The sequence below is a fragment of the Rattus rattus genome, chromosome 3, assembly GCF_011064425.1.
Source record: "Rattus rattus isolate New Zealand chromosome 3, Rrattus_CSIRO_v1, whole genome shotgun sequence".
In the NCBI taxonomy this organism is placed as follows: Eukaryota; Metazoa; Chordata; class Mammalia; order Rodentia; family Muridae; genus Rattus; species Rattus rattus.
The window spans coordinates 98,492,873-98,518,630 of NC_046156.1; the positions used below are offsets into that span (position 1 = coordinate 98,492,873).

General features: G+C 36.7%; 1 protein-coding gene across 3 annotated transcripts in view; it reads left to right on the plus strand.

The window, feature by feature from the left end:
* Nbea (neurobeachin) overlaps positions 1-25,758 on the plus strand; it is a 532,117-nt gene that overhangs the window by 192,289 nt on the left and 314,070 nt on the right. For all 3 annotated transcript variants that reach the window (XM_032898369.1, XM_032898367.1, XM_032898366.1), the window contains 3 exons: positions 2,455-2,623; positions 4,433-4,528; positions 23,565-24,003. In XM_032898369.1, coding sequence (XP_032754260.1) covers positions 2,455-2,623; positions 4,433-4,528; positions 23,565-24,003 — 704 coding nt within the window. The remainder of the gene's footprint in view (positions 1-2,454; positions 2,624-4,432; positions 4,529-23,564; positions 24,004-25,758) is intronic.

Genomic DNA, 25,758 nt, shown 5'->3' on the forward strand with positions numbered 1-25,758 from the left:
TGTGTAATTCCAAAGCTGGTGGTACAGAGGAAGCTTCTCAGTCTCAGTGAGAACGCTGGCTAAACACTACAGAGTGGATAAACACATGCACACTCTCAGGTAAGCAGACACATGTGCACACACATTGCTCACACAATGATAAGACATTCTGAAATTAATTCAGTTTGTGTTCCAAGATTAGACATAGCCTTAAATAATGAGTTGGCTTTATCTTAGGGTAACTGGTCCTGCCTTTCACATTCTTTACTATGTTCCACATCATGAATTTCTTTTATTCTCAAAGTTTCTTATTAGGCATAAAAAGTTACCTGATCAGGTAGTAATGGAAGTTACCTTTGGGTTTGGGAAAATCTTTCTTTTAAAAATATTAATTATTTATTGTATATATGTGTGCTCGTGATGCATGTGTGGGGAGTACTTGACACCATAGAATACATGGAGAGGTCAGAGAATAACTTTTTGTAACCTGTTCTCACTTTCCACCTTAATGAGGGTTCCAGGGATTGGACTTGGATCCAGGCTCAAGCAGGAAAAACCTTTACCCACTGAACCATCTCACCGGCCCCTACTTTCACAAATTATGGTTTCTGCAGGAATCTGAATTAGAAAGGTAGCTTAATAACAGTCAAAGAAAAGGATCATTAAGGAGGATTTAATGGAACTTTTCAATCCCTGAATGCTTACTAAGGCAATTAAAACTAAGACTGATCTTCTTTATGAATTCTGTAGGAGTAGTGTTTCATAGCAGATTAAGCAATACTAGCAGTTGTTAATACTGGCATTATAAACCATCCAGATTATATTGTGTTCTTTTAATTATAGCAGATTCAAGTACTATTTAAAGAAGTGTATGTTTCAAATGTATATATAACCATCAGTTAATGGAGTGCTTTGTAGTTGCAATAAGAGTAAGAATGTGGTATGACGATTCATGCTGTGAATATATGACTGAAAAATTATTAAGTCTTATAAATAACTTGGAAAAGTAACATCCAAAGAGTGAAATAGGAAAACATAACATATTTAAGCAATAAATATAAAATATGTAATATTAAAAGTACCAGTAAATAACAATGAAAATTAAAAGGAAGTATCTTCAGTATTAAATGAACTAAAAACTTAAATGATAATGCTTAGCTTTGCAGAAATGGAGGAATTAGGCTCTTTGATGTAATCATTGTTCCATAAGATAAATTTAACAACCTGTTTTATAGTTCTTCACTAATATTTTAGAAAAAAACCTCTTTCTAATACCAAATCCCAGCAAATGTGCTTGAAGTGTCCTAACAGTGTGCTTGAGTGATGAGCCCCAGGCAGAGCTCTCACTGTGCTTGTAGATTCCGAGTGCACATGTCATATTGAATAATCTGGGGCCTTCGAAGTGTTTTACAGTTTTTAGTACATTAGTTAGTTGTATTTATCAATGGTAAGAACTGTACTTTTTTTTCAAAATTTTTATAAAACAACAGTCACATTTATTTAATTTTAGAAATCTATCAGGCCTCAGATTAGGGTTTAGGAAATATACATATATATATATTATCTTTGTGTGGTTGTGCGTGCATGGGTGCATGCATGCTTGTCCTCAGAGAACAGATAATGGAATATTTGGCAGCAGTTTTAGGCAGGGAACTTGAGTGCTTCCTCCTTGAAAGTTCCTCAGTTGTTTTCTTTTTCAGGCACACAAAATTAATTTTAAGGATATAACAAACATTAATTTTGTTCACCTAAATGTTTATATGGAAGTCATATGTAAAAATAGTAAGAGAAGGGGTGATATTTTATAGTACATTCAACAAAATCTTACTATGGTACCTTTTAAAATTATTTAAACGTATAGCTCAGATGAAACATTTTAGGCATTTTTTGTAGTAACAATTTAGTTACAGCCATTAATTTTCTTAGAAATTGAATTTATTTAGTGTGTGTGTGTGTCTGTGTGTGTGTGTGTCTGTGTGTGAGTATCTGTGTGTGTGTGTGTGTGTGTGTGTGTCTGTGTGTAGTATGCCTTTACATATGCTCACGTGCTAGAGTGCATGGGTAAGGTCAGATGACATGTATGGATGCCTTCTGCCATGCGTGGTGATGCCTAGGATCAAACACAGTAGGCTTTACTCCCTAAACCATCTGGGCTGGGTCCTAAGGTTTATTTTATTTTGATTTATGGTATAAATGTGTATGTATTGTGCCCAAAGAGGTCAGAGGAGGATGTCACATCACCGGTGGATGTGGTTTTAGATTATTATGAATTACCTAAAGTAGGTCCTAGGACCCAAACTCTGATTGTCTGTAAGAGCAGCAGGTATTCTAAATACTGGGCTATCTCCCTACCCCTCTTCCCAGCAACTTTTAAATCAAAGTTTGATGTCTAATAAAACAAGAATAGTTTCTTATACCTTGTGAATCTATATCATAAACACTCTGACTCTCCACGTACCTTTTCATTTGCCACAGGATGATAGCAAGCAGGCACAGTTTTTAGCTCTGGCTGTGGTTTACTTCATCTCTGTTCTGATGGTATCTAAGTATCGGGACATATTAGAACCCCAGAGAGAGACTGCGAGAACTGGGAGCCAACCAGGTAGAAATATCAGACAAGAAATAAATTCACCAACCAGTACAGGTATTTAATGTTTGCTTTCCGTTATTTGGTATTTCACCAGTATCTATCTTTTTTCCTGCCAACACTTTTGCAGACAGGTTTGAACTGTACTTACTCATAGATTTGACAGAGATAATGACTCAGTACACTGTAGTTCCACACAAATTTACGGGGTATGTTTGTATACATTTACTATATTACTCTCATGTGTCAGTGAAGTTTTGGGGTTACTGTCTCCCATTTCTGAATGCAAATCATTTGGCTATGCTATGATTTAATATGTAAGGAATTCATGTCTTTCAACAAATTTCTCATGAAAGTTTTATGAGCATGAAAAATAGGATGATCTTGTATAGTTGTTCAAAATAAGAATAAGGTAAAATACCAATCTTTACTGCCTAACTTTAAACTTACCTCCTTCCCTTCTTTGCTCTCTCCTTGCCTACTTGCTATTAAGTGAACACTTAATTTAACATCTAAATATTATGTAAATTATATAACATGTGAGCAGACATTTAAAATTTTGTGCATGTTGTGAAGGGTTTATACGAAGCAGTTTTCCCTAAGAGTTAGGAAGAAGTCAGCTCAGACAGTAGTGCGCCACCCTGAGCTCCTTTGGCCTCATCTGCAACACTCTAATGTTGCACAAGCCTTTGCATTGTTGACTGTCACCCATCCAGAGACAGTGAGGCCTGGGAGAATGAGGCCAGTAAATGAGACGGACTCAGCCTCATGCAGTAGCCTACTTTATCCATAGCTTCAGACAATTTATCTTCTAAGGGTTAAGGAAAGGTCACAGGAGTAGAATTCTACATGTGTTCAAGCTGTATACAATCACAAGGAAAACCACACAGGTCAAAACATGCTTTTCCATAGAGGTGTTTAAAGAATAGTTCAAACATGTAACTGAATATGAGTAGCCAGCAATAATGAACGACCAGAGTAAAAGCACGCCTACCCACCATAACCGAGAGCGTCACAAAAGCACGCCTACCCACCATAACCGAGAGTGTCACAACAGCACATTCCAAGAAGGAAAATGAGGTCACAAGACTCTTGTCTTGTGTTTTTGGAGTGTTCTTTCAGGCACTCTGAATTCTCCTCCCACAAATCCATTTTGGACTATGTTCTGACAATTGGTCTTTCCTGTGTGCCTGAACATGATTTGGGGCAACTAATCATTTGCATTTCCTACCAACTGTTTGTATGAAGATGATTTTCCAGTTGTTTACACTGTAACTTTGATAACTCAATGACTATTTCTTGTACTATTAGATTAATTATAGGTGAAATTCTTTACTAAGTAAACACATAGCTGTATAGATGGATGTTTTAAAGTCCATAGAGATTTGTACTCAAACCACTGCATCCCATTACGTGTAACACCTCATTCTCTTTGTACTGCTGTTGTGAAGCAGAAGATCACATTTTAGCCTTACGACTTTATCATTGCTGGACATACTATTTCATTATAACATTATTATTTTAATTTTATCTTGACATTTAAACATCAGCTTGATATCCATGTTGATGTCCTTTTAAAGCTTATGTATGTCATATATGTATAAAATGAGCACTATTATGGTAAACCTATTAGATCTAGTTTTCTAGTTTGCTTGTGTGTTTTCATGTATGTTGCTACAAGTACTCTACTTGGTGAATGAATATACTGCCTATTTCCTTTCCCTTAAATCTCATTCCCTCCCTAGATATGTATTCTTTAGTATTGTTTGCCTGATGGCAGTAGGATAGAAATAGCATGAGTCTTTCATGTGAACTACATTCAGACTCACTTTTTTTTTTCTCAATTTTGGCTCTGATTCTCTACAGTCGTGGTCATTCCATCTATCCCACATCCAAGTCTGAACCATGGACTCCTTGCCAAGCTGATGCCTGAGCAGAGCTTTGCCCACTCATTTTACAAAGGTAATGCTGACATTATCAAAGTGACCTGCTTGGTATTCTTGTTTCAATAATCATTTTAACATAAATAATCACTTATAAAGAGGGTAAGTTGTATTTCTACACTGTGACTACCAAGAACCAGGTATAGCTTTTGTCCTTGCATTCCATTTCTTAGGTTAACATCTTCAAATTATGGGGACCTGAGGTATTGTATTACTATTCACTATGCTGTCATATACTAGTTCTTTAACACTCATGCTACAATAGTGCAATCAAATTAGTCTAAAATGCAGCATACTATAGATTAATTAGGAAAAACGATTGAACATAATTGGGGACAAACTGACCTATTTGTTATTTGATGTCTAGTCAGAACATACTAATACTATTAAAAGAAACTCAAAATAAGTCTTTCATGAAAAAAGATACAAAATTAAATGTTAGGAAACTAAACATACTTGGAAGTCATGAGCATGGGGAGAAAAAGTCATTGAAAAGAAATAGATTCATAAACAACAATAAATGGTACAAATAAAGACATTGTAACAACTGTCATTAAAAGTATAGTCGAGAAGTATTTCAAGTGATGGAAAACTGAACACAGTGAGGAGAGCATGAGCGGACATAAAGAAAAATCACTGTACTGTTAGAAATGAAAAACACAGCAGCTGAAGTGAGGTATCTTTGCTTCCTATTAAAAAATAGGTTGGTGGTGTACAACTCATGGGATGTTGAACATAAACTGTCTGGGTTTACTCCTGTGATTGGGTACACCATTTATATATAACAGTCACATTTATATATAACAGTGGATGTGTGGGTTGCAAAAGAGAGATTAAGAGGCACATTGTGAATTGTGAGCAAGCACCTGACAGCACCTTATGTGATCTCTAAAAGCATTGCTCAGCCAAACACCAGCAAGACACTGGCAAATTGAGGCCTCAATAGAGAAGGAAGTGATTTCTGAGAATGATTGGAATGAGTATTGAAGAGGACCCTGGACCCCAGATGAAACCGTAGTTTGATACATTCCATAATAATTAATGTCCAAGGACAACCTTATAACAACTAATGTTAGCAAAGTATTTTTTATTACATCTGATCAGCTTTTCTATTTTAGGGTTTGGCAGTGGGGAGGGAAGTAACAGGCTTTTGAAAAGTGGTAAAAGGAAAATTTCTTTGTGTAAATTAGTAACATAACTTATGTTACTAATTTGGTTATATATGGTGTTTGTTTTTTGATACAAATTAAAACATACTATTAAAGCCATGAAGTCGACATTTAACTTCTAGAGGATGAGTGTAATTCATTTATTACCAACCATCAATATACTTCATTTGTAATTATTTTTAGATTGTATATCAAAGAAATTAAATATCTATTTTATGGCTATGTCTCTTGCACTGAGAATATATTTCTAGTTTGGATATAAGTTTAATATATGCATCCCCAACTCAGAGTTGTCATTCCAGCGATATACTTCTGTGATACTTTTATATAAATAGAACATACTAATACGTTACATTCTAAGGAGTTGAATCATTGTTAGTGTAACTTGGATTAGCTTATTAAACGTTTAAAAACGCCATTGTCATGTCATAAGCTTTAAATGCTGATATTTCTAATATTTGCATAAAGTATTTAGATTAGTGGAGTTGGAGAGAAAGGTCAGCAATTAAAAGTACTTTCTGTTCTGTCAAAGGGCCTGAGTTGTGTTTTCAGGCCTAGTTTGGTTTCTAGCACCCACATGAGGCAGGTCACTACCTGTAACTTCAGCTCTAGGGAGTCTGATACTTTCTCTGCTCTGTAAGTACCTACGTGGCAAAATGTGGTGCACCATTTTGCTCAGTAACACACACTAATGAAACAGTGAATATGTAAATCTTTTTTAAAATAACCATATCTGCATGTCTTTTACTGAATTGTTCATTTCAACCATTTGCTTTGGCGTTGATGTAATAAAGGGAAGTACAGATATAATTGCAGCAATCTGTGCCCACTACCATCCCTTCTTGAGTGTAGCATGTGCTGACTTCCTTTCTTCTGCCTCTGCTGTATTAGGATATGTACTTGCAGAGGGTGGTAATGAATGTGTAGTTTATTTGATTTCTAACTAGATGATGGAAAGTGTGATGTTTTAAGACTTAAATGTGATGTGGAATGATTGCCTCAGTCATATTAACATGCCACTCACTTGATTTGTGTGTCATATTTTTATGATAGACATTAAAACTAGTGGATATTTTAAATTTTTTCATGACAGTAGTATCTCACTATTAACTATAGTTACCATATGCAGGAAATAGTTCTCCAATAAATTAATAAGCTAGTGAAAAATGAATATTTTGTAGAGGTGAATATTGGTATTTGTTGTGAATAGGTTTATGCTACCACCTTTTGCTTCAAGACCAGCGTTGATACCAGCCCCTACTCAGTTTCCCTTGAATCCACAGACAAAACACACATGGTTTGTTCCTTTATAACTTGCCTCTTTTTTCTAGTCATAAAATCTTTTTATTGAATAGTTTATGTATTTACATTTCAAATGTTATCCCCATTCCTGGTTTCCCGCTCCCATCACCCTCATCCTGCTTTTATGAGGCTATTCCCCATCCCACCCACCTAATCCTACCTCAACACCCTGGGCATTCACCTACACTAGGGAAATGAGCCTTCACAGGACCAAAGCTTTCTCCTCCTATTGATGCCAGACAATACCATCCCCTGCTACATATGCAGCTGGAGCCATTGGCTTTTCCATGTGTTCTCTTTGGTTGGTGGATTAGTCCCCAGGAACTCTGTGGGGGGCCGGGGTCTGTCTGGTTGGTTGATATTGTTGTTCTTTCCATGGTGCTGCAAACCCCTTAGGCTGCTTCAGTCTTTTCTCTAACTCCTCCATTGGGGTCCCTGTGCTCAGTACAATGGTTAGCTGCAAGGATCCTCATCTGTATCAGTAAAGCTCTGGCAGAGCCTCTCAGGAGACATCCATGTCAGGCTCCTATCAGCAAGCACTTCTTGATATCAGCAATAGTGACTGGGTTTGGTGGCTGCATATGGGATAGATCCCCAGTTGGGACAGTCTCTCGATGACCTTTCCTTCTGTCCCTCCTCCACTCTATGTCCCTGTATTTTCTCCTGTATTTTGTTCCCCCTTCTGAGAACAACTAAAGCATCCATATTTTGATCTTTTTTCTTCTTGAGCTACATATGGTCTGTGAATTGTTTCTGTGTATTTAAAGCTTTTGGGCTAATAGCCACTTAACAGTGAGTGCATACAATATGTGTTTTTTTGTGACTAGGTTACCTCAGTCAGGATGATATTTTTTAGTTCCATCATTTGCCTAAGAATTTCATGTAGTCATTGTTTTTAATAGCTGAGTACTAACTCCATTGTGTAAATATACCATATTTTCTGTATCTATTCCTTTGTTGAAGGGTATCTGTGTTTTTTCCAGCTTCTGGCTGTTATAAAAAAGACTGCTGTGAACATAATGAAGCACTTGTCCTTGTTATATGTGGGAGCATCTTTTGGGTATATGCTCAGGAGTGTATGGCTAGGTCCTAATCAGTACTATGTCCAATTTTCTGAGGAACCTCCAGATTGATTTCCAGAGTGGTTGTCCCAGCTTGCGATCCCACCAACAATGGAGGAGTGTTCCTTTTTATCCATATCCTCCCCAGCATCTGTTGTCACCCAAGTTTTGATCTTAACTATTCTGACTGGTATGAGGTGAAATCTTAGGGTTGTTTTGATTTGAATTTCCCTGATGACTACGGATGATGAACATTTCATTTTTTATTGGATATTTTCTTTACTTATATTTAAAATGTTATCCTCTTTCCTGATTTCCCCTCTCAAGTCTCCCTATCCCTTACCCCATCCCCCTGCCTCTACAAGAGTGTTCCCCTGCCCACCTAGCCACTCCCTCCCATATTCCCTCTCTGGCTTTCCTCTACAACTGGTCATTGAGCCTTCACAGGGCCAAGGGCCTCTCTTCTCAGTGATGCCCAATAAGGCCATCCTCTATTACATATGTGTCTGGAGCCATAGGTCCCTCCATGTGTACTCTTGGCTGGTTTAGTCTCTGGGAACCTCTGGTTGGTTGATATTGTTGTTCTTCCTATAGGGTTGCAAATCCCTTCAGCTCCTTCAGTTTTTTCTGTAACTCCGCCAGTGGGGACCCCATTCTCAGGTCAATGGTTGGCTGCAAGCAGCTGCCTCTGTATTTGTCAGGCTCTGGCAGAGCCTTTCAGGAGACAGCTAAATCAGGCTCCTATCAGCATGCACTTTTTGGCATCTAAAATATTGTTTGGGTTGTTGATAGTACATGGGATGGATCTCCTGGTGGGGCCATCTCCGTTTCTCCTTTCCCTCAGTCTCTGACTGGAGCTGAACTAGTACTATAGCTCTCTGTACCCAAATCCCATAGGGGAGAGATCTAGACTCACAGAAGTGCAGATAATCCCAAGATCTCAGGGGAATGTTCACTTCTGCTCACATTCCTGGCCCAAGAGAAACCTGCCTATTGCCTTGTGGGCACAGGAAGCTAGGAGCAGTCAGGGGCAGGACCGTTCTGCCTGCACCCAGAGCTGAAAACCAGTTGTCAGAAGTGCTGACACACCTGAGATCAGAGGTAAGGCCAACTCTTCTGCTCCTAGCAACCTGCCTGGACACCTCAGGGCACAGAAACCCAGAAGCAGATGGGACAGGACCCATCCAGTTACTGCCTATACCTGGAGCTGAAGTGCTCTTCCAGCTCTCTGTACCCAGACCTGGCTGCAGGAAAACAGGGACTACAGGAGTGCTGACACACAGGCTTATAGGAGGGTCAAGCCACTGTCAGAGACAGCAAGACAAGCAAACACTAGAGACAAACTGATGGCAAGAGGCAAGATCAGGAACCTAAGGAACAGAAACCAAGACTACTTGGCATCATGAAAATACTGAATATCCCAACACAAGGGAAAGGCAAGATTTGGATTTAAAGTCACATCTCATAATGATGATAGAGGACTTTAAGAAGGAAATAAATAACTCTCTTAAATAAATACAGGACAACACAGGTAAACAAGTAAAAACCCTTAAAGTAGAAACACAAAAATCCCTTAAAGAGTTAGAGGAAAACACAACCAACCAGGTGAAGGAATTGAACAAAACCATACAGGATTTAAAAATGGAAATAGAAACAATAAAGAAATCACAAAGGGAGACAACCCTGCAGATAGAAAACCTAGAAAAGAGATCAGGAGTCATAGATCCAAGCATCACCAACAAAGTACAAGAGATTGAAGAGAGAATCTCAGAGGCAGAAGATAACATAGAAAACATTGACACAACAGTCAAAGAAAATGCAAAACGCAAAAAGCTCCTATCCCAAAGCATCCAGGAAATCCAGGACACAATGAGAAGATCAAACCTAAGGATAATAGGTATAGAAGAGAGTGAAATCTTCCAACCTTAAAGGGCCAGTAAATATGTTCAACAAAATTATAGAAGAAAACTTCCCTAACCTAAAGAAAGAGATGTCCATAAACATAAAGGACTCCAGAAAGGCCTACAGAACTCCAAATACAGAAAAGAAATTACTCCTGTCACATAATAGTCAAAACACCAAATGCACAAAACAAAGAAAGAATATTAAAAGCCGTAAGTAAAAAAAGTTCAAGTAACATATAAAGGCATTCTTATCAGAATTACGCCAGACTTCTCAACAGAGACTATGAAAGTCAGAAGATCCTGGGCAGATGTCAGACAGACCCTAAGAAAACACAAATGCCAGTCCAGGCTACTATATCCAGTAAAACTCTCAATTAACATAGATGTAGAAACGAAGATGTTCCATGACAAAACCAAATTTACACAGTATCTTTCCATAAATCCAGCCCTACAAAGGATAATAGATGGAAAACTCCAACACAAGGGGCAAAACTACACCCTAGAAAAAGCAAAAAACTAATCTTGCTATGAACCCAAAAGAAGAGAGACACACAAACATAATTCTACCTCAAACAACAAAAATAACAGGAACCAACAATCACTATTCCTTAACACCTCTTAACATAAATGGACTCCATTCCCCAAGAAAAAGACATAGACTAACAGACTGAATACGTAAAGAGGACCCAGCATTTTACTGAATACAGGAAACACACTCAGTAGACACTACCTCAGAGTAAAAGGCTGGAAAACAATTTTCCAAGCAAATGGTCAGAAGAAACAAGTTGGAGTAGCCATTCTAATATTGAATAAATAGACTTTCATCCAAAATTCATCAAAAAAGATAAGGAAGGATACTTCATATTCCTCAAAGGAAAAATCTACCAAGATGAATTCTCAATTCTGAACTACTATGCTCTAAATGCAAGGGCAATCACATTCATAAAAGAAACCTTATGAAAGCTCAAAGCATACACTGCACGTCACACGATAATAGTGACATTTCAAGACCCCACTCTAATCAATGGACAAATCATGGTAACAAAACTGAAGAGAGACATAGATAAACTAACAGAAGTTATGAATCAAATGGATTTAATAGATACTTACAGGACATTTCATCCTAAAACAAAAGAATATACCTTCTTCTCAGCACCTCATGGTACCATCTCCAAAAATGAACATATAATGGATACAAAACAGGCCTCAACAAATGCAAGAAGATGGAAATAATCCCATTTATCCTATCAGATCACCACAGACTAAGGCTGGTCTTCAGTAACAACAAAAAGACAAAAATCCCACATACACATGGAAATTGAACAGTGCTCTACTCAGTGATAACTTGGTCAAGGAAGAAATAAAGAAATTATTTTTGAAGACTTTTTAGAATTTAATGAAAATGAAGGTACAATATACCCAAACTTAGGAGTCACAATGTAGACAATGTTAAGAGGAAAACTCATAGGTCTGAGTGCCTGCAAAAAGAAACTGGAGAGCGCATATATTAGCAGCTTGAGAGCACACCTAAAAGCTCTAGAAAAAAAGTAGATAGCAGGAAATAATCAGACTCTAGCCAGACTAACCGGAGGGTGTATCCAAATTAACAAAATCAGAAATGAAATGGGAGACAGAACAACAGAATCAGAGGATTCAAAAAATAATCAGATCCTACTACAAAAGCCTATATTCTACAAAACTGGAAAATCTGGATGAAATGGACAATTGTCTAGACTAATACCAGGTACCAAAGTTAAATCAGGATCAGATAAACCATCTAAACATTCCCATAATTCCTAGAAAAATAACATCAATTACTAAAAGTCTCCCAACAACAACAACAACAACAAAAAAAAAAGCCCAGGACCAGATGGGTTTAATGCAGAATTCTATCAGACCTTCATAGAAGATCTAATGCCAATACTGTCCAAACTTTTCCAAAAAGTAGAAACAGAAGGAATACTACCCAGTTCCTTCTATGAAGGCACAATTATGCTTATACCTAAACCACACAAAGACCCTACAACTAAAGAGAACTTCACACCAATTTCCCCTATGAATATTGATGCAAAAATACTCAATAAAATTCTCACAAACCTAATTGAGAACACATCAAAATGATCATCCCAATCATGATGAAGTAACCTTCACATTCCAGTGATGCAGGGATGGTTCCATATACAGAAATCCATCAACATAATCCACTATGTAAGCAAACTCAAAGGAAAAAAGAAACCACATGATCATTTCATTAATTGCTGAGACAGCATTTGACAAAATTCAACACCCTTTCAAGATGTAACTCCTGAAAAGATTAGGAATTCAAGACCCCTACCTAAACACAGTAAAAGCAATATACAGTGAACCAGTAAGCAACATCAAACTAAATGGAACAAAACTTTAAGCAATCCCACTAAAATCAGGGACTAGACAAGGCTGCCCACTCTCTCTCTATTCAATATAGTACTCAAAGTCCTAAGCAGAGCAATCAGACAACCAAAGGAGGTCACAGGGATACAAATTGGAAAGGAAGATGTCAAAATATCACCATTTGCAGATGATCATATACTTAAGCGACCCCAAAAGTTCAACCAGAGAACTTCTAAGCATGATAAACAACTTTAGCAAAGTGGCTCGATGTAAAATTAACTCAAACAAATTAGTAGCCTTCCTCTACTCAAAGGATAAACAGGCTGAGAAAGAAATTAGGGAAATGACACCCTTTACAATAGTCACAAATAATGTAAAATACCTTGGTGTGACTCTAACCAAGCAAGTGAAAAATTTGTAAGATAAGAACTTCAAGTCTCTGAAGAAAGAAATTGAAGAAGACCTCAGAAGATGGAAAGATCTTCCATGCTCATGGACTGGCAGGATTAATAAAAATGGCCATTTTTCCAGAAGCAATCTACAGATTCAATGCAATTCACATCAATATTCCAACTCACTTCTTCATAGAGTTAGAAGGAGCAATTTGCAATTTCATCTAGAATAATTAAAAGAAAAAAACCCAGGATAGTGAAACCTATCCTCAAAGATAAAAGAACTTCTGGGGAAATCACCATCCCTGACCTCAAGCTGTATTACAGAGCAATATTGTTAACATCTGGGATTGGTATAGAGACAAGAAGGTAGATCAATGGAATGGAATTGAAGATCCGGAAATGAACCCACACACCTGTGGTCACTTGTTTTTTGACAGAGTAGCTAAAACATCCAATGGAAAAACGACAGAATTTTCAACAAATGGTGCTGGTTCAACTGGCTGTCAGAAAGTAGAAAATGGAAATTGATCCATTTTTATCACCTTGTATGAAACTCAAGTCCAAGTGTATCAAGGACCTCCACATCAAACCATATACACTCAAGTTAATTGAAGAAAATGTGGGGAAGATTCTGGAACACATGGGCACTGGGGAAAATTTCCTGAAGAGAACACTATTGGTTTATGTTCTAATTTCAAGAATCGACAAATGGGACTTAATAAAATTGCAAAGCTTTTGTAAGGCAAAAGACATTGTCAAAATGACAAAACACCAACCAACTGATTGCGAAAAGATCTTTACCAATCCTACATCTGATAGAGAACTAATATCCAATATGTATAAGGAACTCAAGAAGTTAGAATCCAGAGAATCAAATAACCCTATTAAAAAAATTGGGGGTAGAGCTAAACAAAGAATTCTCTACTGAAGAATATTGAATGACTGAGAAGCACCTAAACCAATGTTAACAGTTTTAGTGATCAGGGAAATGCAAATCAAGACAACCCTGAGATTCCACCTCACAGGATCAAAAACTCAGGTGTCAACATATACTGACAAGTATGTGGAGGAAGAGGAACACTCCTTCATTGTTGATGGGATTGAAAGCTGTTACAACCACTCTGGAAAGCAGTCTTGCAGTTCATCAGAAAATTGGATATGGTACTACCTCAGGACTGAGCTATACTACTCCTCGGCATATAAAAAGATTCTCCATAATATAGCAAGAACACAGGCTCCACTGTTTATAGCAGCCTTTTTAATAATAATCAGAAGCTGGAAAGAGGCCAGATGTCCTTCAGCAGAGGAATGGATACAGAAAATATACATTTACACAATGGAGTACTATTCAGGTATTAAAAACAATGACTTCATTAATTTTGTTGGCAAATGAATGTAAGTAGAAAATATCATCATCCTTAATCACAATAATCTAATCACAATAGAACACACATGGTATGCACTCACTGTTAAGTGGATACTATCCCAAAAGCTCAGAATACTCAATATTACAGTCCACAGACCACATGAAGTTCAAGGTGTAGGACCTAAGAGTGGGTGCATCAGTTTCTTCTTAGAAAGGACAACAAAATATTTACAGAAGTAACTACAGAGACAACTTGACTTCTTGGTACAATTGCTGGGCGGTGATATCTCCCGCTTGGAAAAGTGTGCCCTTACCAATTTTATCATCTCCATCTCCCCAGCTGCCCTAAACTTCAGTGGCTAGTCCCACCTACCCCCTGTCAAACATCCCTGGCCACTGCCTGTAGTAATGGCCACAGGCCCCAGATCCCTCCCAACTCCCAAGACCACACATGATTGCTGTGTTCTTCTCTCACTAAAGCGTGGGAGAAGCTTGCAATCCCATCAACAATGGAGGAATGTTCCTCTCTCTCCTCTTCCTTGCGTATCCTTTTCCTCATGGGACCCAGAAGTCCCACCTGTATCTTTTGCCCAGACACTGCCACCCATCTTTGGCTTTCTTTATTGACAAATTGGGGAACAGGACCTTAGCATCAGAACCACCCCCTTTAGATGTTAGCCTGGAAACATAATAAGCCTTTCAAAACAAGAATCTTACTGATAAGTTATCCTGTAATAAAGCTATATGTTACCATTATGAACAAGGCAAATAGCTCGCTGATCCCAGCCCACAGCTCCCTGCTCCCAAACCCCATGGGAAAGAAAGCAGATCGCCCAGAAGTGTGGGCATTCCTGAGACTGCAGGGCAGGAGACACCGCAACTTCTGCCCACCTTTGCCCACATCCTTGGCCTAAGAAGAAAGTGTATAATGCCTCTGGGCACGGGAAGATTGCAGCAGTCAAGCTGCAGGAACCCTATGGTCCAGACTGGGCCTGGATCTAAAAGGACCCGGTCAAACAGCTCCCTACACCGAAAACCCGTGGGAGGGAGGCAGACACGCCTGGGAAACCAGAGGAGACTACTCTCTGCCCTCATTTCTGACTCTAGAGGAAAAGACCTAGCACCATCTGGGCCCCCTGCACACAGGGACCTAGGAAAAGTAGGGCAGGCCCTTCTGGTTCCCACACACAGGGACAGCTGAAAGCCAGTGGAAGGAATGACTACATTTCTGAAAGCAGAACACTCTGTTCCCATAACTGGCTGAAAGAAAACAGGAAAATAGGACTACAGCACTCCTGACACACAGGACTATAGGAAGGTCAAGCCACTGTCAGAAATAGCAAAACAAGTAAAACCAGAGACAGCCCGATGGTGAGAGGCAAGCTCAGGGACCCAAGCAACAAAAACCAAGACTACATGGCATCATCAGAGCCCAATTCTCCAACCAAAGCAAACACTGAATATCCAAATACACAAGAAAATCAAAATCTAGATTCAAACCACATTTGATCATGATGATGGAGGACTTTAAGAAAGACATAAAGAACTCCCTTAGAGAAATGCAGGAAAAGACAAGTAAACAAGTAGAAGCCCTTAGAGAGGAAACACAAAAATCCCTGAAGGAATTCCAGGAAAACACAATCAAACAGGTGAAGGAATTGAAAATGGAAATAGAAGCAATAAAGAAAGCACAAACAGAGACAACCCTGGATATAGAAAACCAAAGGAAGAGACAAGGAGTCATAGATACAAACATCACCAACAGAATACAAGAGACAGAAGAGAGAGAATCTCAGGAGCAGAAGATTCCATAGAAATCATCGACACAACTGTTAAAGATAATATAAAATGGAAAAGGTTACTGGCCCAAAACATACAGGAAATCCAGGACACAATGAGATCAAACCTAAGGATAATAAGTATAGAAGAGCGTGAAGATTCCCAACTCAAAGGACCAGTAAATACCTTCAACAAAATCTTAGAAGAGAACTTCTCTAACCTAAAGAAAGAGATGCCCATTAACATACCAGAAGCCTACAGAACTCCAAATAGATTCGACCAGAAAAGAAATTCCTCCCATCACATAATAGTCAAAACACCAAATGCACAAAACAAAGAAAGAACATTAAAAGCAGTAAAGGGAAAAGGTCAAGTAACATATAAATGCAGACCTATCAGAATCATACCAGAGACTATGAATGCCAGAAGATCCTAGACAGATGTCATACAGACCCTAAGAGAACACAAATGCCAGCCCAGGTTACTGTATCCAGCAAAACTCTCAATTAACATAGATGGAGAAACCAAAATATTCCATGACAAAACCAAATTTACACAATATCTTTCTACAAATCGAGCCCTACAAAGGATAATAAGTGGTAAAGCCCAACACAAGGAGACAAGCTACACCCTAGGAAAAGGAAGAAACTAATCGTTTTGCAACAAAACAAAGAGAAGACAAGAACACAAACATAATCTCACATCCAAATACGAAGATAACAGGAAACAACAATCACTATTCCTTAATATCTCCCAACAACAATGGAATCGATTCCCCAATAAAAACACAAAGATTACCAAACAGGACACGTAATGAGGACCCAGCATTTTGCTGCCTACAGGAAACACACCTCGGAGACAAAGACAGACACTACCTCAGAGTAAAAGGCTGGAAAACAACTTTCCAAGCAAATTGTTTGGAGAAGCCAGCTGGAGTAGCCATTCTAATATCGAATAAAATCGATTTTCAATCAAAAGTCATCAAAAAAGAGAAGGAAGGACACTTCACATTCATCAAAGGAAAAATCCACCAAGATGAACTCTCAATCCTAAATATCTATGCTTCAAATACAAGGGCACCTACATACATAAAAGAAACCTTATTAAACTCAAAGCACACATTGTACCTCACACAATAATAGTAGGAGATTTCCCCACCCCACTCTCATCAATGGACAGATCATGGAAACAAAAATTAAACTGAGACATAGACAGACTAAAAGAAGTCATGAATGAAATGAACATAACAGATATTTATAGAACATTCCTAAAACAAAATGATATACCTTCTTCTCACCACCTCATGGTACTTTCTCCAAAATTGACCATATAATCGGGCACAAAACAGGCCTCAACAGACACAGAAAGATAGACATAATCCCATGCGTCCTATCAGACCACCACGGGCTAAAGCTGGTCTTCTATAACAATAAGGAAAGAGTGCTCACATATACATGGAAGTTGAACAGTGCTCTACTCAATGATAACTTGGTCAAGGATGAAAGAAAGAAATTAAAGACTTCTTAGAATTTAATGAAAATAAAGGTACAACATTCCCAAACTTATGGGACACAATGAAAGCTGTGCTAAGAGGAAAACTCATAGCTCTGAGTGCCTGCAGAAAGAAACAGGAGGGAGCATATATCAGCTTGACAGCACACCTAAAAGCTCTAGAACAAAAAGAAGCAAATACACTCAGGAGGAGTAGAAGGTAGGAAATAATCAAACTCAGAGCTGAAATCAACCAAGTAGAAACAAAAAGGACTATACAAAGAATCAACAGAACCAAAAGCTGTTTCTTTGAGAAAATCAACAAGATAGATAAACCCCTAGCCAGACTAACGAGAGGACACAGAGAGTGTGTCCAAATTAACAAAATCAGAAATGAAAAGGGAGACATAACTACAGATTCAGAGGAAATTCAAAAAATCATGAGATCCTACTACAAAGTCCTATATTCATCAAAACTTGAAAATCTGGAAGAAATGGACAGTATCCTAGACAGATACCAGGTACCGAAGTTAAATCAGGAACAGATAAACCATTTAAACAACCCCATAACTCCTAAAGAAATAGAAGACATTAAAAGTATCCCAACCAAAAAGAGCCCAGGTCCAGATGGGTTCTGTTCAGAATTCTATCAGACCTTCATAGAAGACCTCATACCAATACTATCCAAGCTATTCCACAAAATTGAAACAGATGGAGCGCTACCAAATTCCTTCTATGTAGCCTCAATTACTCGTATACCTAAACCACACAAAGACCCAACAAAGAAAGAGAAGTTCAGACCAATTTCCCTTATGAATATCGACGCAAAAATACTCAATATTTTCTGGCAAAGTGAATCCAAGTGCACATCAAAACAATCATCCACCATGATCAAGTAGGCTTCATCCCAAGCATGCAGGGATGGTTTAATATACGGAAAACCATCAACGTAATCCATTATATAAACAAACTGAAAGATAAAAAACCACATGATCATTTCATTAGATGCTGAGAAAGCATTTGACAAAATTTAACACCCCTTCATGATAAAAGTCCTGGAAAGAATAGGAATTCAAGGCCCATACCTAAACATAGTAAAAGCCATATACAGCGAACCAGTTGCTAACATTAAACTAAATGGAGAAAAACTTGAAGCAATCCCACTAAAATCAGGGACTAAACAAGGTTGCCCACTCTCTACCTACTTATTCAATATAGTTCTTGTAGTTCCCGCCAGGGCAATCAGACAACAAAAGTAGATCAAAGGTATACAGATTGGAAAAGAAGAAGTCAAAATATCACTATTTGCAGATGATATGATGGTATATTTATGTGATCCCTAAAGTTCCAGCAGAAAATTACTAAACCTGATAAACATCTTCCGCAAAGTGGCTGGGTATAAAATTAACTCAAATAAATCAGTAGCCTTCCTCTGCACAAAAGAGAAACAAGCCGAGAAAGAAATTAGGGAAACAACACCCTTCATAATAGTCCCAAATAATACAAAATACCTCAGTGTTACTTAACCAAGCAAGTAAAAGATTTGTACAATAAGAACTTCAAGACTCTGAAGAAAGAAATTGAAGAAGACCTCAGAAGATGGAAAGATCTCCCATGCTCATGGATTGGCAGGATTAATATAGTAAAAATGGCCATTTACATTTTTACCAAAAGCGATCTATAGATTCAATGCAATCCCCATCAAAATAGCAATCCAATTCTTCAAAGAGTTCGGTAGAACAATTTGCAAATTCATCTAGAATAACAAAAAACCCAGGATAGCTAAAACTATCCTCAACAATAAAAGGACTTCTGGGGGAATCACTATCCCTTAACTCAAGCAGTATTACAGAGCAATAACGATAAAAACTGCATGGTATTGGTACAGAGACAGACAGATAGACCAGTGGAATAGAATTGAAGACCCAGAAATGAACCCACACACCTATGGTCACTTGATTTTTGACAAAGGAGCCAAAACCATCTACTGGAAAAAAGATAGCATTTTCAGCAAATGGTTCTGGTTCAACTGGAGGTCAACATGTAGAAGAATGCAGATCGATCCATGTATAAAATCTTCAGTGCACTCTAAATAGAAAAAAAATTATTATAACACATACCTAGGCAGGGCAGTGTGGTCACAGCACTGACAGGTTTCTTAATTTGTGATTGCATCATCTCATGTTGTCTCTTATGGCTCTATTGCTCATTAATAAATTGGATTCCCAAAGCTGTATTCTTTTGATGTCTTTACTATAGGAAACAATTGTGGGTATTTATTTCACAGTCGCACTGTATTGAGACTGAAAGTAGAGAGTTTGGAAACTCTCCTCATGTAGGGAGTTTGGAAAATAGCAAGTTCAGTTCTTTAATGCCACACATATTGCAACCATTTTGAAATGGTAATTTTGAGCGAAGGCTGTAATGAATAACGTAAGCTTGTAAATCCCATGTCGTTTGATGAAAAAAAAAATATATATATATTCAGTATACTTTAGGTGAATTCATTTCATTCAATGAAAAATTATTAAGAGGCATCTGGCATCCAACTGTCTGTTTCAGACAAGCTCACTCAGTCTAGTAACATTTCTGCTTTGTGTGTTGGTTGCCCTATTGACTATAAAATCTAATGAGAGCTATTGAAAACTCGCATATGCCCCTAACTTTCTATTAAAGTCATTGTGTTACATCCTTAGAGTGTATAAAAAACTGGAAGCTGCACTATGGTGCCAACTGAAAACCTGTTATTTAAGGGGTTTTAAGGTACAATGAGAGATTAATTTGTGTGGCAATCTTGTTCTCCATTAATCATTACTCTTATAGTGTTTCTATAAAGCATTTGTTTTCCTTCTATGTAACATGGTCAAGTATGCTCTAAAATACTTCTGTAGAATTTCTATTAAAATTTAAAAGTCACTACACTTTTAAAAATCATTCAGACTTGTAAATAAAGCTATAATTTTTTATTGATATGTAAGCATTTTATGAGCTTTTAAAAATATTTTAGTATTGAAGGTTGATGGGGTTTTAATGGAAAATTCATAAAATTTCACCTTAACTTGGAACTCATCACTTATATTGAGTTCTAAGTATCTTATAAGTTATAGACTTTTAATGCTTATTGAATGTCAGCTAGCAGAGCAGATGAGAGAGAAACAGTTGATGTAAACAACATGTAGCTGTGGAACCAGAGTGATGGACAGCTCAGGAAGTACTTTCTGCAGTCTGTGAGGAACAGATTTCAAACTCCAGCACCCACAAGCAAGACCATCCAGAAAGGTCTGTAACCCCAGCTATGAGGAATCTGACTTCCTCTCTGGCCACCTTAGCATATACAGGCCACATCAAATAAACCCTTTCCCTCTAAGTTGCTTTTGGCTGAATTGTTTGACCACAGTAATGTTAAACTTGATTAAAACATAATATCCCTTTTCTAATAGGTCTAAATCAAAATTTTATATGCACCACAAACATGAGTAAATTAATTAGTAAATAAATCTTTGAAAACTTTTGCGGGTGGTAATTTAGGAACCACAAAGTGAAGATGTGGTTTTGTGGGTATTTTTACTGGAGAAATACTTATCTGTTGGTCTGATATAAATTATTAGTTTAAAATTTATATGTAGTTTTTAAAGCAAAACATACCATAATATGGTTGACTATAATATTAGTGTAAGGCCAAAACTCTGAACCACATCTGTAAGTCTGTAAATTCAGGCCAAAAACCAGAGTATACTCTCTTAATTTTTAATAATTTTTTGATGGTTAAACTGTGAGGTAAAATTGGCCATGTAAGTAACTTTCCCTGGCATTGTAGTGTTGTTGTGGTTGATTTTGGAAGTTCCTTCATTCACTTTTAATGTCTGTTCTTTGTATGGAAATGACATAACTGCTTTTCAGTGCTCTCTTGGTATTTTGCTGCAGTTGAATGGCTTCAGCCACCTTCTCTCCTAACTCTATATCCCTAAGTTACATATCCACTTCCAAAATCTACTATCAAGATGGTGTGGATGTTACCAGAATCTATGGCTTTTTTCATGGTTTCTAGACATAAGTATTCAGAAATTCTGTAGACTCAAATGATCAAAAATAAAATTGTATCTTCTGAACCATAGTCCTATTCTCAGGGTTTTCTCAGAGGTTTGTTATCATGCTTTATTCTTCTTATAATCTATATTCCAAAAATATCTTGATTTATATCTTCCTTACTTCTAATGCTGCAATTTTTAATTTTAGTCTTTTTCTTACAGGGTTTTATTTTTGTTAAAGGTTTAGCTATGGTTTTCCCTGGTGTTTCTCCTGATACTGTTGCATTCTCAACACTAATACAATTCTTTTAATTTTTAATCTTTGAATAATATGAGTATATTTTATTTTGCTTCTTTTGTGTTTGAATGAATATTCTTTCCCTAATTTTCAGATTAATATTTTTTAATTCTTTAAAACTTGGCAAATAAATAGGCAAAACTAAACCTACTTAATAAATATAATGACCATATTGTAACTTTACATTATATCTATAAATAGAGAGAGAGCCTATTTAAATGTTAAATGAATAAAAATGTTAAGTTTTTCTGATTTAGAACATAGCCTTCAGTATAAGTCAAATCAAAATAAAAGAGGATAATAGTTTCTTAACCTCTTGAAGTATGGCAAAATGACTCTGAAATTAATGTGGAAAAGTTAATAAAATCACGTTTGTGCCTTAGTGCTCTTCTGCATTCACAAGATTAGCAACTATTTAACCACATATCCAAGAGCTGAGCCTGTCACTACAAACCTTTGCATGATTGTTCACCTTCATGTGTGGAAAAGCTCGCTACAGTTGAAGAAGCATTCCTCTGTGTTTGTTTGCTGGTCTCATGGGAGGTGTCCTGAGCTGGGTGCTCATATCTGGGTTGTAGTTCTCTGTTTAATTTCTTACCAACATAACCCTTTAAAATACATAAACAAACAATAATACCTACCTTTACTGTAAATAATCATGTATATCCTCATAACACCTTATTTTTCATCTTCAAAATGATTGTAAGTTGTGCCAGGATGTGGTGGTACACATGTTTAATTGCAGCACCCAGGAGGCAGAGGCAGGTGGATTTCTGCATTCAAGGTTATCCTGATCTACAGAGTGAGTTCCAGGACAGCCAGGAGTACCAAAAAACAAAAACAACAACAACAACAACAACAGAAAAGACTAAAGACTGTTATGTGTCTGCTGTGTGTGTGTGTGTGTGTGTGTGTGTGTGTGTGTGTAACTAAGATCAAGTACATTTTCCAATACTGTTTAGAATTTGATAACATATTCTAAGGAAGACTTTATTTTAACTTTTGTGTAATTGGAATTGAACCTTTAAACAGTATTCATTTATATCCCACTCACTGAGTGTGTGTGATTTCTGCTTCTGCACCTGTAGTACACTCTCATGCTTGACATACTGTAGGTGTAGAGGTAAGAGGACAGCTTCCAGGAGTTGCTTATCTCTGTCTATTATATGAGTTTCAGGGATCAAACTTAGGTTATCAGACTTGTTGTCAAACACTTTTATTTATTGAATCATCATTCGGGACCAGATTTGACAGTTTAAAGATATTTTTCTTTTCATCCATTTTGATTAGAAGTATATACACAGTTCCTGTACAAAAATAAACATTTAGTTCTTACAAGTGGAAATTAATATTTAATGCATAAAAAATTAGCAAGAATTTCTAAAATAATTTAAAATAAAGGTAAAGGTAGGCTAATTTCTTATGGCACACTATGGTATAATTAAGGAATATATCCTTTTGAAATAAACACTTCACAAATTTTGCATTTAAAAATTCACAATTTTATGTGTGATTTGAGAAATATGTCTTGAGGTAATTTAAGTATTTTGGAAATTTCTTTATTAAAATACCAAAAAAGGTATTTAAAATTACTTTGTTTTTTTTTAAAGTACAATGATAATTTTTAAGGAAAGAACAGGATTCTTTTTCTTGCGTGTTGCTTGAGAGCAGCAAATGGGCAGTGGTAAAGGTGATGAGATGTTGTTGATTGCTTTTATGTTCTTAAAGACATGGTTTAGGATAACCTCAGAGCGTTTTGTAAAGAGAGGGGATTGTGTTGTGTCCTGAACAAAATGGTTGGGCTGTACATGTTCAGTTATAACCATGCAAGTTTCATTTGCTTCTTCTGTGCACACAAAACCTTTTAATCAGATCAATATCTTTCATTACAGAAACACCCGCTACATTTCCTGACACTGTAAAGGAGAAGGAAACACCAACCCCTGGTGAAGATATTCAGCTAGAAAGTTCAGTTCCCCACACAGATTCCGGAATGGGAGAGGAGCAAGTGGCTAGCATCCTGGATGGGGCAGAGCTAGAAACTGCTGCAGGTCCTGATGCAATGAGTGAACTTTTATCCACTCTGTCATCTGAAGTAAAGAAATCACAGGAAAGCTTAACTGAACATCCCAGTGAAATGCTGAAACCTGCACCATCCATATCTAGCATTAGTCAAACCAAAGGCATTAATGTCAAGGAGATACTAAAGAGTCTTGTGGCTGCCCCAGTTGAGATTGCTGAATGTGGTCCAGAGCCTATTCCATACCCAGACCCAGCACTGAAGAGAGAAGCACATGCTATTCTTCCTATGCAGTTCCATTCCTTTGACAGGTATGTACTGACCTTCTAATCCTCAGGGTCATATGCATAGTAAGCTCTGTAAATTTACAAGACAGTAGGAGGGAGGGTCTCAAGAACACTGCATTTATGAATGTTGATGCTTACAAGGTGTCAAAGCGCTAGTCTGCAGGATCAAGTCTGGGATGAGGCATGATGTGGGAAGTAGCACATCACACTGGACATAGTGACACAGATTAGAATCATAGAGCATCAGATTAGAATCTACCACTGCAAAGTGATCACACACTGAAGAATCTCTTCTTCTCTTCTGCTTTACTTTTCTCCACATGAAATGGATAGGATAACTCTCTTCAAAATGAATTCTGATCTTCAAATTCTATTATACTATTATAAGATATTGTAATAATTATTAAACATTAAGTCACTTCCTTTAAGTAGCCACAATTAATTTTAATTCTAAAGTGATCGTTATTGAAAAATACAAAAAAAGGTTTGTATTTTTGGTTGTTAAAAAAAAGATTGAAATTCTGTCATCAGTATAAAAGGTTTAGATATTTGAAAATAAGTTTTCCTGAAAGTCATTTCTGACTTAACTTAGAACCTGGCCAATGTATCTATATTTATATGTAAAATCATTCAAAAAATTTGAAAGCAGCTGATTTCTTTTTTAATCCATTTTATATGCAATTAAAGTAGCTCAAAGAATCAAAATAAAATGATAGACATATAAAGAATTAATTGCATTTTAATATATCTTACAATTTAAATCAAGTGTAGCCTCAGAAAAATACTACAGGCATTCACTAATTACCAACAAGATTGCTCGAGTATTGGTTTTGCTAAATAGTTTAAATTATGTTTGTATGTTGATATGTAAACCTAAGAAGGTATAGGTTTACATATGGACTATTTGTTATTGATATTTAAAACATACCTTCGGGGCTGGGGATTTAGCTTAGTGGTAGAGCGCTTGCCTGGCAAGCACAAGATCCTGGGTTCAGTCCTCACCTCTGAGGAAAAAACAAAAACCAAAAAAAAACAAAACAAAACAAAACAAAACAAAACAAAAACATATCTTCATATCAAAAATTTGTGTGTGAGAGATATTATTGATAAGCAAGTACTGTCAACTTTAGTGATATTTAATTTAACTTAGTGTTCTTAAGCTAAAATATTAAGATTGATATATTGGCAAAGAAAAAGTATTATTAAGGTATTACTGAATAGTTAAGTAATGTAATTTTCACAAATAGTCATATAAAATGAGTATTAAAAGTTTCTAAGAAGAAATTAGGCACATTATAAGACTATGAAATGTAGAAAATGCTTTTATGTTCTGAGAAGTCTTGATTAAATAGTTTTTAATTGTGTTTTCTCATTTTTATTCAAATGGTGATTGTTCCTTCTGGATTTCATCTTATATCTCTATTTCACATGTCCAATTTATGTCTACAGGATATGAGTGTGTTTATGCCTGTGACTTTGTATCAACCTATGCCTTTCTCTGTGTGCACATAAGATTATTAGTGTCTATATATAAAATAACACAAATTAATAAGCTAATTGAAGTTGTCTAATTTAATTTTAAATTATATCTTTACACTTTTGTCAAAATACAAACGAATGAATTCAAGTAATTATGGAGATTTGCAGAAGAGGTTTCAGGATAATTAAGCAAAAATATTTTTATGTTGATTTGGATTTTTATTCAGATTTTTTTATTAAAACTTACAGATGTCACCTTAATGACCAGTATTCTTAGCTACATGGCATTTATACTTTTCA